The 14,263-nt window shown below is 37.2% G+C and overlaps 2 protein-coding genes across 11 annotated transcripts in view; one reads left to right on the top strand and one right to left on the bottom strand.

The window, feature by feature from the left end:
• The window catches only part of SLC10A7 (solute carrier family 10 member 7), a 256,637-nt gene that overhangs the window by 227,513 nt on the left and 14,861 nt on the right, over positions 1 to 14,263 (bottom strand). For 9 of the 10 annotated variants that reach the window (XM_045055791.1, XM_045055792.1, XM_019828886.3 and 6 more), the window contains exons 3-4: positions 13,573 to 13,709; positions 8,571 to 8,646 (exon numbers count right to left, since the gene is read on the bottom strand). In XM_045055791.1, coding sequence (XP_044911726.1) covers positions 8,571 to 8,646; positions 13,573 to 13,709 — 213 coding nt within the window. Of the gene's footprint in view, positions 1 to 8,570; positions 8,647 to 13,572; positions 13,710 to 14,263 lie in introns of those variants that run through there. The other variant, XM_019828891.3, reaches the window with a different exon arrangement.
• LOC101084703 (cyclin-dependent kinase inhibitor 3-like) lies at positions 3,805 to 4,831 on the top strand. The gene has a single exon (XM_045055796.1). It carries the CDS (start codon positions 3,863 to 3,865, stop codon positions 4,454 to 4,456), a length of 594 nt encoding a protein of 197 aa, XP_044911731.1. The 5' UTR covers positions 3,805 to 3,862; the 3' UTR covers positions 4,457 to 4,831.

Genomic DNA, 14,263 nt, shown 5'->3' with positions numbered 1-14,263 from the left:
CTTAATGCTCTCCCTTTCTTTTTATTTTTTCTTTCAGGTATTTGAAGGCAGAAACCCTTAATTATATTTCTCTCCTACTTGGCTTAATGTTCAAACTCACAAAACTTCACAAAGTTATATACAGCTTTGCAACTTTACTCAGAAATTAAGACCTAATATTTACTTCACATTTTGAGGCATGGGCGATTAGCTGAATCATTCCTTTTTTCAGCTTGCAATCATTCCTTTTCTCAGGAAAACAGGGTAACTATTCCCAAATTCTACCTTTCTAGCTTTTTTCATTAAACAGCAGCATAAGTGATAGGGAATTGAAATACCTCTGTAACAACAGCATGAAAACTACATAACTCTATCTCTTCAAACTTGGAAAAATAATGTGCCAGTTTCTTAAAGAAGAAACTTCTTTCATAATCCCTTCCATAGTTACTATGAGGCAGAATCTCCTTGAATTTAAATACAATGATTTCTTTAGCCAGTCCCATAAGGTTTTAAACATTTATAAAGCTTTGAGGGAAAAAACTGTATTTTTTTACCATAGAACTTTACATTTGGAACAGAAATTTATTTATTTACTTATTTTAAAGTTTATTTATTTATTTTGAGAAAGAGAGAGTGCGGGGAGGGTCAGAGAGAGAGGGAGAAAGAAGAGAACCTCAAGCAGACTCTGCACTGTCAGCACAGAGCCTGAGGCCGGACTGGATCTCACAGACCCCGAGATCATGACCTGAACCAAAAAAAGAAAGCAAGAGTTGGAGACTTAACAGAGGATCCACCCAGGCACCCCTGGAACAGAAATTTAAACCAAACAAATGTATACAGTGTTAAACAAAGAATAAATGTTTATCTCCCATGTTAGAACCAAATAGAAAACATGTTGATCTATCACTTTCTTACACTTGGCAATGAAATTAGGGTCCATCAGGTCTTATTACTCTTTCTAGTAAAAAGGAAATGAAAGTGCATGTGCGCACACACACACACACACACACACACACAAAACCACATAACCACCAATCAGACCATTTCAACAGCACACCTTATAATCTTGCAGTTTTGAAAAGTTGCATTTAAAACTGTTATATGAATAAAATGAATGAATAAATAATGAATGAATAAATGAGTGATCACAAAAAAGAATTTAGCTATGTTTCTAATATTTAAATGAAAGTAGTTTAAAATTTAAAAGCCACAAAATAAGACTGTGAGTCAGCTATGCCCTTAAATAGTCTCATTTTAATACCTAAAGGATATGCTAGCATTTCAGCACATAAGCATTGTTGTGCACATATGCTGACTTCCTTCTGCTGCTAAAACTTATTATAAACTCCAGTTGGCTCACTGAAACAACAATCTAACTTATAAAAACAGATACTTTTTTTTAACTTTAACAAGAAGTAACAAGACTATTTCTTGCCAAAGTGCAAGCTGTGAGTTTAAGGAATGCGCTAACTTTCAATTCATGACAAAACCTTTTGGTAATCAACAGTTTTATGGAAAAAGCATTTAAAATGAAAGGTGTCTAATAAGTAACAGAAAAAACTTCCTCCTAAGTTATATAACAACTTCACAAAATAAAAATAAAATCATCCCAAATGACACTACTATATCTGCATTCATCCCCAAAATCATTAAATACAAATATGCTACACAATCTCACATTTCCTTTAATACACCAGAACATATGCTACACGTGTATATTTATATTAAAGATGAATATATAAATATATGAGAGCATAAACTAAATGTAAACAAGTTTAACAACACAAAATCTGGAAGGAAAAAAGTTTTCTTATATGTTATAAACACTGCAGAGAATAGTCAGTTTTAAAGGACAGTGCAACATGGAAATGTGCCCAGCACTTTTCCTACCACATTGAAATCCACAAGGGTGTATAAAGCTGCTGCGTACAAGGCAGAACAGAGAATCATAGAGAAGTAGAATCAAAACCTTTACCTGATGGAACCTGATAGTGGATTCTGCTTTTGGACCTGTTCTTTTTCTATTTTTTTTTTAATTTTTTTTAATGTTTATTTTTACTTTTGAGAGAGAAAGAGAGACAGAGTGTGAGAGGGGGAGGGGCAGAGAGAGAAGGAGGCACAGAATCTGAAGCAGGTTCCAGACTCTGAGCTGTCAGCATAGAGCCTGATGTGGGGCTTGAACTCTCGAACAGTGAGATCATGACCTGAGCCGAAGTCGGACACTTACCCAGACTGAGCCACCCTGGCGCCCCTGGACCTTTTCATTTACATGGACCAATAAATTCACTTTCCACCCTTAGATTAGATTTTTCCCAATACATTATACAAAAGATTAATCTTCCTGTACATTTCCTTCAGCTAAATCTTATATTCAGTTACCTTTTAACATTACTTTAGAAAAACATTAAACTTAAAATCATCTAATACCTTTCCTCGCAGATCACTTTCTTCCACAATCTGATGTAAATATTGAAAAAGTCCACTCATTTCATATCAGAAGATACGATCCAACTGGACTTTGCAAGCTCAATTTTCAATACCTATGAAAACTTGTAACTTACTCCCAGGACTACAAAAATGCTTGATAATGATAAAGGTGTACAATATAATCATTTATGTACTAGACCAATGACATTAGAAAACAAAGGAGATATCTATAAATTCAACATTATTAACATGCAATATTAATGTAAATCATTTAAATATCTACTGGGGAATGAACATGTATATACAATCTCTAATGCTATATGTTAATGTCAACAAAATGAGTGGACTTTGAACTTCTGCCAACAGTCATCTGAGAACAAAAGGGTTTTTTAGTTTAAAAGCTCTTAAGGGGGGCGCCTGGGTGGCTCGGTCGGTTAAGCGTCCGACTTCGGCTCAGGTCATGATCTCACGGTCCGTGGGTTCGAGCCCCGCGTCGGGCTCTGTGCCGACAGCTCAGAGCCTGGAGCCTGTTTCAGATTCTGTGTCTCCCTCTCTCTGTGACCCTCTCCCATTCATGCTCTGTCTCTCTCTGTCTCAAAAATAAACGTTAAAAAAAATTTAAAAAAAAATAAATAAAATCTCTTAAAGGAGTCACATCAGAAAGAAAGACATAAATGACGACTTTGAGCCAGTTAACACTAGGTCCTGAAAAGACCCTCCTCTCAAATTCTCTCAAAGCAATAGAAAGAGAATCACAGCAAGCACTAATCTAAGACTCCTGTAACTCCTCTAGCTCAGTAATGATGTGGAAACTAAAAAGAACTTCCCAGCATAATGAGACGCTGGTTAAATCCAACTCTCTGTCAATTCCATTCCTGGACCAAGAAACTAAATGCAGATAAGAGAAACACATAACGATGAAGTCTGGCTTCATTTTAAATGCACGACCATGGGTCTCAGATCCTTAGTGCTTCCAGCAATGCTACCATACTCTCCAGTTAATTCACTCTCTTCACCTAGATGGCATTTGCACACTTTCTCCTCTTATCTCAAACATTAATACCACCTACTCCATCATCAGTCTCAGCTGCTGAGGAAAAAAAAAAAAAAAAATGAAAACCAGAAGAGAACGGAGAAAATCAGAAGAGCCCTAAGGAATGAGAAGTCATCAGGACTCCCAAGTGCACCCTTTCCACCCATCTTCATGGATCTCTAACCACACACTCTTATGAATAAATGATCCAAGTTCCACTGAAGCTCATGCAACCTGATACCATTCTCTTCCATTTGATCCAATAAATTACTCCAGCACTCCCTTAAATCAACAGCTTCCTCTCAACTATATAATCCCCACCATGACAGAAACACACTGTCACTTCTGTATTTAAAAAAATCTTGGAGGCGCCGGTGCTGCTAGACCGAGGCGGCAGCCGGTCACGACGTGGGGCGGCCAGCGATGAAGCCGCCTAGTTCATTGCAAACAAGTGAGTTTGACTCATCAGATGAAGAGCCTATTGAAGATGAACAGACTCCAATTCAGATATCATGGCTACCCCTGTCACGAGTGAATTGTTCTCAGCTTCTTGGTTTGTGTGCTCTTCCAGAAGAACTAAAGAGCTGTGGTATACAAGACATATTTGTTTTCTGCACCAGAGGGGAACTGTCAAAATACAGAGTCCCAAACCTTTTGGACCTCTACCATCAGTATGGAATTATCACTCATCATCATCCAATCCCAGATGGAGGGACTCCTAACATAGCCAGCTGCTGTGAAATAATGGAGGAGCTCGCAATCTGCCTTAAGAATAACCGGAAAACCTTAATACACTGTTATGGAGGACTTGGAAGATCTTGTCTTGTAGCCGCTTGTCTCCTACTATACCTGTCTGACACAGTTTCACCAGAGCAAGCCATAGACAGCCTGAGAGACCTAAGAGGATCTGGGGCAATACAGACTGTAAAGCAATATAATTATCTTCATGAGTTTCGGGACAAACTAGCCGCACATCTATCATCAAGAGATTCATTATCAAGATCTGTATCTAGATAAAAAAGAATTTCAAATAACATATATATGACCATGTCTGAAATTTAAGAGCTATTTAACATACTTTGTATTGAAACAAAATTTACTAGTGTTATCAACTTGAATGTAAATGTGTACGTGCAAATATTCCTAAAGCTTTTATTGACAAATTTCAGTTGTATCTCTTATCTCTTCTAGAAGATCGAAAAACTGCTATATAATTTTTGAAATGTACTGTCTCCTCTGGTATGTTTTACTTAGAAATAATGCTGAAGTGAGCATATGGAAAAATGTTTCACTGCCTATTTTTATTATTTACCACACTTTTACCTCATTTTATGATTTGTAACTACCAGGTGGAATGCAACATAGTAATAAATGTAAAAATGGGTATGAGTACAAACTAAAAAAAAAAAAAAAAAAATCTTGACCTCATATCCCTCTTTAAGTATAGCTTCATTTCCCTCTTCCCTTTTATAGCAAAGGACCTCAAAAGTGTTGTGTACACCTTCTGTCTCCTTTCTTCCTATTTTTTCTTGAGCCCATTCCAAACAAGCTTTTGCCCTTACACTCCAACAAAACCACTCTGGTTGAAGTTACCAATAACCTCCACGTAGCTTAATTCAATGGACAATTCTCAGAATTCATTGTATACAAACTTATATCAGCAGATTTTGACAGAGCTGATCATACCTTCCTCCTTCAAACATTTTTTTCACCTGGCTTCCAGGATACTCCCTATTTTTCCTTCTGTCTAATCTGTTGCCTTTCTCTGTTCCCTCTGCTGGTAACTCCTCATTCTAACCACTTAATGTTGAAGGGTCCCAGTGCTCAGTACTTGAACTTCATCTCTTTTCTAACAATGCTCTCTCTGCATATAATCTCATCCATCTTTGTTTTAAATATCATTTAATAAAGAAACAATAGAAAAGATCAATGAAACCAGGAGTCAGTTCTTTGAAAAGATTAACAAAACTGATAAATCTCTAGCAAGACTCATTGAAAAAAGAGAGAGAGATGACCCAAATAAGCAAAATTACTAATGAAAGAGGAGAAATAACAACCAACACCTCAGAAATACAAACAATTGTAACAGAATATTATGAAAACCTATATGCCAACAAACTAGACAACTTAGAAGAAACGGATAAATTCACAGAAACATATAACCTACCAAAACTAAAGGAGGAAGAAATAGAAAAGTTGAACAGACCAATTCCTACCAATAAAATTGAATCAGTGATCAAAAAAATCTCAAAAAACAAAAGTCCAGGACCAGACAGCTTCACAGGAAAATTCTACCAAACATTTAAAGAGAGTTAATACCTATTCTTCTCAAACTATTTCAAAAAATACAAGAGGAAGGAATACTTCCAAATCCATTCTGAGGCCAGTATCACCCTGATACCAAAACCAGATAAAGACACCACCAAAAAAAAAGAACCATAGGCCAATACCTTCATGAATATAAATGCAAAAATCTTCAACAAAATATTAGCAAACTGAGTCCAACAGTATATTTTAAAAAATCATATACCACTATCAAGTGGGATTTATTTCCAGTACAGAATGGTGGTTGTCAGAAATACAGAAAAAGCATCTGACATCCACTCATGATAAAAAACCCTCAGCAACCCCATCCTTTCAGCTCCTCAGTCAAAAGTCTTAGAGTCATTCATGACACCCTCTCTCTCTCATATCCCACATTCAATTCATCAGCATAACCTGTGCCTCCAAAATACATCCAGAATCCAACCACCTTTACTGCCTTCATTACCATCCTGCTCTTCAAAAGACACTGGTAAGAAAATGAAGACAAGCTACAGACTGGTAGAAAATATTTACAAAGCATATATCTATGAAGGACTTGTATCCAGAATATATAAAGCTCACAAAGCAAGCTTTTCATAAGAAAACAAACCACCTCCGTTTAAAACAAAGAAAAAAAGGCAAAAGATTTTACACTTCACCAAAGAAGACATGTATAGCAAGTAAACACATGAAAAATATTAATGCTCAACATTATTAGTAGCTGGGAAATGTAAATTAAATTAAAACCACAATGAGATACCACTAGATACATATTAGAATGACTAAAATTATAAAGACTGACAATGCCAAGTGCTGACGAGATGTGGAGCACTGGAACTCTCAGACACCGCTGGCTGAGATGTAAAATGGTAAAACCACTTGGGAAGATAGTTTGGCAATTTCTGAAAAAGTTCAACATACACCTGCGGTCCAAGAAGAGTGCTTGTATATTGACAGAAATGGTCCACCTCAGAAGCTATTTATAGATGATTTATAACTATATGTTGGTAATTCTTGCCTTGGTTGAAAGATGCTAAAACATACACCGCCAGATGATCCCAACATTCCATTTGTAAGTATTCCCAAGAGAAATGAAAGTGCACATTCACTTAAAGTTTTGTACACACTGTTCATAGCCCCAAAGTGGGAAATGCCCAACGTCCACACACAGGTAAATGGATAAACAAACTATAGTATATCCATAAAAAAATAATAATACTCAGCAATAAAAGGACTGAACTATTGATACATAGAGTATAGATGACTCTCAAAATAATCACGCTGAATAAAGGAAACCAGAAAAGAAAAAGGTGTACACACTGTATAACTCCAGTGTATAAAAGTCTAGAAGACGCACCTAATCTACAGGGACAGAAAATGGATCAGTGGTTGCCTAAGGAAGAGGAGCACTAAGAAGGGCAGGAGGGAGGGATTACCAAGGGACACAGGAGAGTTTTGAGGGTGATGGATACATTCATTATCTTGATTGTGGTCATGGTATCACAGGCGTACACAGACATCAAAACATTAAGTTGTTTAGATGTATGCAGTTTATTGTAATATCCACAATAGCTCAATAAACCTATTTTTAAAAAGAATATAGCAGGCACTTAATACACTTAATAAATATTTTCAGAATAAATAAAGCAGATGAAAATAAAAACAAATGTTAAGAAAGCAAAATCTTAAGAATGAATTGAAGTAGAAATATTTTTTTTTTTGAAGTAGGAATCCCTTATATTTTCCCTCATTCAATAGTATTCTTTGCTAAATGAGAAATTGGAAGTGGAAAAGGAGGAATAAGCTACCACCAAGTCCTTCAGTATGCGGTTGTGGTACCTTTCAGCCAAGAGGAGCCACCTCTGTGTAGCCCCTGAAATGGATGACTGCTGTCTCAAAACGCAAGCACTCCACCCCAGTCCCCCAGCACTTGCATAATCTCTTTGAACTCACCTTAGAAACCCTGCCTCATTTCTCCTTTTTATATCGCCTTCACTTGCCATTAAATGTATATGGACCCAGGGCCCCTGGGTGGCTCAGTCGGTTAAGCATCCGACTTGGGCTCAGGTCATGATCTCACGGTTTGTGAGTTTGAGCCCCATGTCGGGCTCTGTGCTGACAGCTCAGAGCCTGGAGCCTGCTTCGGATTCTGTGTCTCCCCTTCTCTCTGCCCCTCCCACACTCATGCTCTGTCTCTGTCTCTCAATAATAAATAAACATTAAAAATAAATTTTTAAAAAATGTATATGGACCCTTTTTCCACAAATGTACTTTGCTACAATTTTTCAAAATGTTTATTTATTTTTGAGAGAGAAAGAGCACAATCAGGGGAAGAGCAGAAAGAGAGGGAGACACAGAATCCAAAGCAGGCTCTGAACTATCAGCACAGAGCCTGATGTGGGGCTTGAACTCACAAACTGTCAGACCATGACGTGAGCCAAAGTCAGACGCGTAACCGACTGAGCCACCCAGGCACCCCAGCTACAAACTTTTTAAGAACTAAGGAATGGCCATAGAGCTGTTGTTGGCTCATTAGTCTTAGATGAAAAGTACCTTTCCTTGGATTGCTTCTTTTGTCTCCCAATTTCTCACCGAGGTAGAAAACTCACTATCTCTATTTCATTCATCTCCCTTGCTCTTCTCTTTGAAATCCTCACTTTCACTCATCATCATTAATTTTAGCACCATCCTAATTTATGAATCTACCTACACTTCTCTCATAAGCTGCTATAGTTATGCATTCTCTGTGATATGACTTCTTCATTATAAAATTTAAAAATAAAATAAAATATAAAACAAAAGCACGGCATTTAGCCCTATGACTCACCTCATTTCCACCAACTGCCTTGGTTAAAATCACTGCAGAAGACACAGGGGGAGGCATGCAGCCTACTGTCTGCAAGCTGGAAAATCAAAGAAAATGCAATTATCAGTAGGGTTTTTTTTTTTTTTTCAATTATAAACAACAATGCTCAAACTTTCAGCTCATAAAAAAACATATTCGCGATCATGTGCTTCTTGAATTCAAACAGTAGCAAATTCTAGTACCTATTCTAAATTTAGTTTTTACTAAATTATGAGTCTACTCCCCAGATCATGACAAGAAATCTATTCTCTTAGTTTAGAATAGAAAACACATTGTAAAACTAGGAGTAGTAAATCTAAATACCAAAGATATAAAACATTACTTACCATCTAAAGGATGGATATACATCCCAGATGGATAGAATATACATTCTAGACATGGTGAGCAGCAGCTCACTAAAAGTAGAAAGTTCATACAGGGAGGGAATAGAGGACACGGAACGCCTGATTTAAACATATTTTAAGTCCAGATTACAGATATTTCTACTCCCTTTCGTAAGAATTTATCATCTAAGCTTCATGCAATGAATTTATATTACCTCTGAAATAAGAAAAAAAGAAAAAGATTTAATTTATTTTGACTGAAAACACAAGAACACACATTTTTCATAGAATTTCCAGCTCAATTCATATCTTTTAAGGTCTATTTTCCCAAGTGATGCTTAAGTGGTCTTTCCTATTAGATTCCCAGTCTCTGAGCCTTCTTTATGACCATCACTATTATCATCACTGATACTTACCAAGCATTTACCATTTGTAACAGATACTACTCTAGACACTTTTCTCATTGATTTCTTGCAAATATTTAAGATAAATTCTCTTAGTCGGGGCCTCAACTCATTCTCTCTTTACTCACCTAGATTCAGACTTACGCCCCTTCTACTAGTAAAAGTGGTAACCTTAAAAAGTAACAGGTGATCTCTTACTCACCAAATACAGTATCCTCTTCCCCATATTCATTCTCGTTCCCTTCTTGCTTTTCAAAATATTCTATTCTTTTGGTTGCCATAGTACTTCATCCTGCTAATTTATCTCCTTTCTTTTAAACCAGCCCCTTCTGACTTTTTGCTGATTCTCTTGCATTCTTTTCAATCTTATTTTCAAATCTGAATCTATATGAATATATACAATTTTACATTTCTAGCCCTAACCACCATTCCCCAAATTGTAGCTGCCTGTGACTGCCACCTCTAACTGAACATGTCTAATAGTTTCTAAAACGTCAATTTCATCTCTAAATTTACTTATTTCTTTCAATGGGATAGTTTGTTGTTGTTGTTGTTGTTGTTGTTGTTGTTTTTCCTAATGATCCAATTTGAAACTTTGGAGTTACATGTGGCTCCACCTGCTTCTCATAAATCAATATATTACCACAACCAACTTTCTATTCTTTTCCATGAGTATTGCCATCATCCCCCTTCAGATGTTTTTTTTTTCCCCAACTTTGGATTTTTGTAAATGCCTACTCAATGTTCTCTCTACCTCCACTCTTTCCCTTTTACATAGCAAGGTAAAGAGGATGTGCTCAAAATATTTATTGCAATGGCTGAAACATGGCCTTGAGGTAAGAGTCTGCAACTCCCTCAAGTTAGCAACATACTGTGTACTCTCAAACTAGGGTGGGGAACGCAGAAAAAGTGAGCTAGGAAAAGCTTTCTGTAAGGGAGTTAGGCTAAGTGTAAACTCCTTTAAGCTTAATATCATGAGGTGATAATTGTATCTTAGCTTCCTGAGACTGCAAGCCCAACTCTAATAACACCCAGTATGATGCTATTAATCTTTCTTATTGACCATGTTTTAGTACATTATTCTCTTGTTTAGTGCATTTCAGAACTTCCCATCATCTACAGATGCAGCCCAAATTCCTCTGCCCAGTAATTCAGACCTTCTGTAACGTGGCTGTAAGGAAATTTTTTATTCTTGTCTCCCACTATGTTTTATTTTTGAATTCTCTACTTTAGGAATTCACAACCTTTGCTGAACCTCTTACCTTTTAACCTATTACATTACTTATCTAACAAATAATATGCTGCCCCACTGTGGTTGATTACTATTTTATATCTTTCACATACCCGACTACCCTGGACATTCCCTGAATACAAGGAAAATGAGTTAATATCTTCCTATTCCTTGAGTGCCCTTTTCATGGGAAACACTCAGTAACTATTGGCTCTTAATATGCATCATAAAAAAAATTTTTAAGATATGCATCATACTTTGCTGCTCTAAAATGATGTCATGATACTTATGTGGCACTTTATGCTTTTCACTGAAAATTTTATGTTCATTCTCTCAAACTCAATCTGGCCAAGACAGCAGTCTTGATTTCCCCTTCTTATACTACTCTGTTTCTCCTCAGCTAAGTAAATGATGCCACCAATTACCCAGTGGCTCACACCCAAAACCCAGAAGTCATCCTTGATTCCTCCCTGTCCTTCTCTCTCTACATCCTATCCACCCAGAGGTTCTGAGAGCTCTAATTTACAATACACTCTCCAATGTCCGTTTCTCTCTACTGCACTGCTACCTTACCAGACTAGCCTCCAAACTGGTCTCCTACCTTTCTCTCAGCCCCTCTACTATCTATTCTCTATGCAGCAGCCAGAGCACTACTTTGAAAATATAAATCAGACCACGGCACACCCTCATTTAAATCCCACCGGGAGCTTCCTGCTGCATGCAGAAAAATACTTCAATGCTTTCACCAAGGACCTATAAGTCTCTGTGGGACCTGACTCCTGCTTACCTTACCAACTCCAAGTCCTATTATTCTTCCTCTGTATCTCCAGGATCTGGCCATCCTCGTCATTTTCCTGACCCTAGAACATACCAGGCTTGTTCCTGCCTTAGAGCCTTTGCACATTCTACTTCCTTGGCCTAAAACATTCTGCCCCGAGAACTCTGCCATCTAAATTCATCACTGGCCTACCTACCCAACCACTTTTAACTGTATCACACTGTGTTTTACTTCCCATCACTGATCTCTATCTTGGTCATCTACTTACTTTTTTATTGTCAATCAACCTAGGTCTTCCCAATGTGCAAAACTAACTTGCACTTTCCCATTTTTGTTCACTATTCTTTCTCCAACACCTATTATAATGCCTGGTACATAGTGGGAACTAAACAAGTAACTTGAATAAATGAATAAGTGATCTCAATTGAGATCCTCAACATTATTATCAAGCAGACAGTAAAAGTATGACTATCCTCACTATTTATAGGCAGGGAAATTGAGGTTCAAGACTATTACATGACTTCTTCAGTTGGGGACGGGGTCAGAAAGCAACCTCCAGACTCCAAGTTCAGTATTTTAACTATTATACCATGCTACTAAATTGTAGTTAGTTTTAAACCACTTCAAATAATTTTTTTAAATTCATTAAATCCTTTGAATAAACATGATGGCATTTTTATGGAAGAAAAGTGTCTAATAAAAATCTTGTTAATTCAACTGTCATAGCAAACATAAACAGAACAAGTAAAAAGGTAAATGTTTGCTCCTTATATATTTTTTTCTTTCCTGTACTTCTAAAATACTTATATTCAGCCACTATCTGCCTACATTTGGCAAGATATAGAATATACAAGTTAAAGTGCCCAACTGATGACCTACATTATACACATGCACCCATATCTTACATCTTCTAGTCCCTTCCATCTTTCTCCCAACACAGCTCTTTAAAACTTCCAGAACAGTATCCATCCCAGAACCTTAAGATTAAACATTTTAAGATTGTGTTATAATTAAGAGTACACTTACTTTGATGATCACTGGGTAATATATAGAATTGTCAAATCACTGGATGCGTAGGTGGCTCAGTTGTTAAGTGTTCAACTCTTAATTTTGGCTTAGATCATAATTTCGCGGTTCATGAGTTCGAGCCCCACAATGGGCTCCACGCTGACAATGTGGAGCCTGCTTGATATCCTCTCTTTCCCTCTCTCTGCCCCTGCCTCTCTCTCTCTCTCTCTCTCTCAAAATAAATAAATAAACTTTAATTGTCAAATCACTATACTGTATACCTGAAACTAATATCACACTGTAGGTTAAATATACTGAAACTACAATTTTTTTTAATGTTTATTTATTTTTGAGAGAGAGAATGCGAGCAGAGGAGGTGCAGAGAGAGAGGGAGACACGGAATCTGAAGCAGGCTCCAGGCTCTGAGCTGTCAGCATAGAGCCCAAGGTGGGGCTCGAACCCACAAACAGAGAAATCATGACCTAAGCCAAAGTCAGACGCTCAACAGAGTGAGCCACCCAGGCGCCGTGAAGTTACAATTTAAAACAATTTACTAATAAAACCCTTAGAAATCAGAAAGAAAAAAAAAAGATTGTGTTATAAAATTCTTTGATGAACCTTCTTGATGAACACTATCATTTTAAAGGATAATAATTTTTAGGGGCACCTGGGTGGTTCAGTTGGCATGGCTTCATGAGTTCAAGCCCCGGCTCCAGCTCTGTACTGGCAGCATGGAGCTTGCTTGGGATTCTCTCTCTCTCTCTCTCTCTCTCTCTCTCTCTCTCTCTGCCCCTCCCCTATTTGTGCTATCTCTGTCTCTCTCAAAATAAATAAATAAATAACTTAAAAAATTTTTCAGGGATAATAATTTTTAAAGTGTTCTTTTTTCCTTATAAGATACCACACATAAGCCCTTTTGTATATAGTTGCCACAGAAACAATAACGTCACTACAGATGCCTCATTAAAAGTGGGCCCTTCAAGGGGCGCCTGGGTGGCACAGTCGGCTAAGCGTCCGACTTCGGCCAGGTCACGATCTCGCGGTCCGTGAGTTCGAGCCCCGCGTCAGGCTCTGGGCTGATGGCTCGGAGCCTGGAGCCTGTTTCCGATTCTGTGTCTCCCTCTCTCTCTGCCCCTCCCCCGTTCATGCTCTGTCTCTCTCTGTCCCAAAAATAAATAAAAATGTTGAAAAGTGGGCCCTTCAAAATATTTAAACGTACCCTTTCAAAAGCCACTCATTGATGGGTGTGATTGATAAAAGCTGAAGAAAAAGCCATATTGTTGCTGGGAAGAATGCAAGCGTAAAGATCTGGATGAAAAGGTGCAGTTTTATATGCACCAAAGCACTGGTCAGCTCCTGCAAAAATGAAAGACACAAAACAGCAAAGGTAAGAATATTATTTTTCCCAAGAAAGGCTGCTACTAAAATAACATCAAATAAATGAGTTTTTAATTTGGAATTATTTCAGAGCTAAAATTTTTACCTCTAAGCATGAATAGACAGACTTACGGAAAAAAAAGAAGTATTTTTATATAAAATTTCTGAAATATTCTAATTTCTTCGAATATATAATATACCCCAACAATTCAGATTTGTAAAATTCTGGACCAAAACTGAGCTAAGTACCTGTACAGTAGTATAGACCTGAGGACTGTTGACACTATAAACAAATAGGCATGTAACTACTTAAGGACCTATCTCATTTTAATGAAATGATTAATCTCTAGCAAGGCCTCACTTTGCCAAGATGTTACCAAATCTACACACAAATCATAATTTTTAAAAATGTTTTTCCCAGTAATATTCTATAATTCAAAATGGCTTTTTCCCCAAAATCAACTTTCTGGATTTCCTTGCTAATGCTTACAGAACAGCAGCAATGTGCCATGCTCTGAGCCTGTCACTTTATG

This window comes from Felis catus, chromosome B1 (assembly GCF_018350175.1).
Source record: "Felis catus isolate Fca126 chromosome B1, F.catus_Fca126_mat1.0, whole genome shotgun sequence".
Lineage (NCBI taxonomy): Eukaryota > Metazoa > Chordata > Mammalia > Carnivora > Felidae > Felis > Felis catus.
This window is presented reverse-complemented; position numbering and strand designations above follow the sequence as displayed.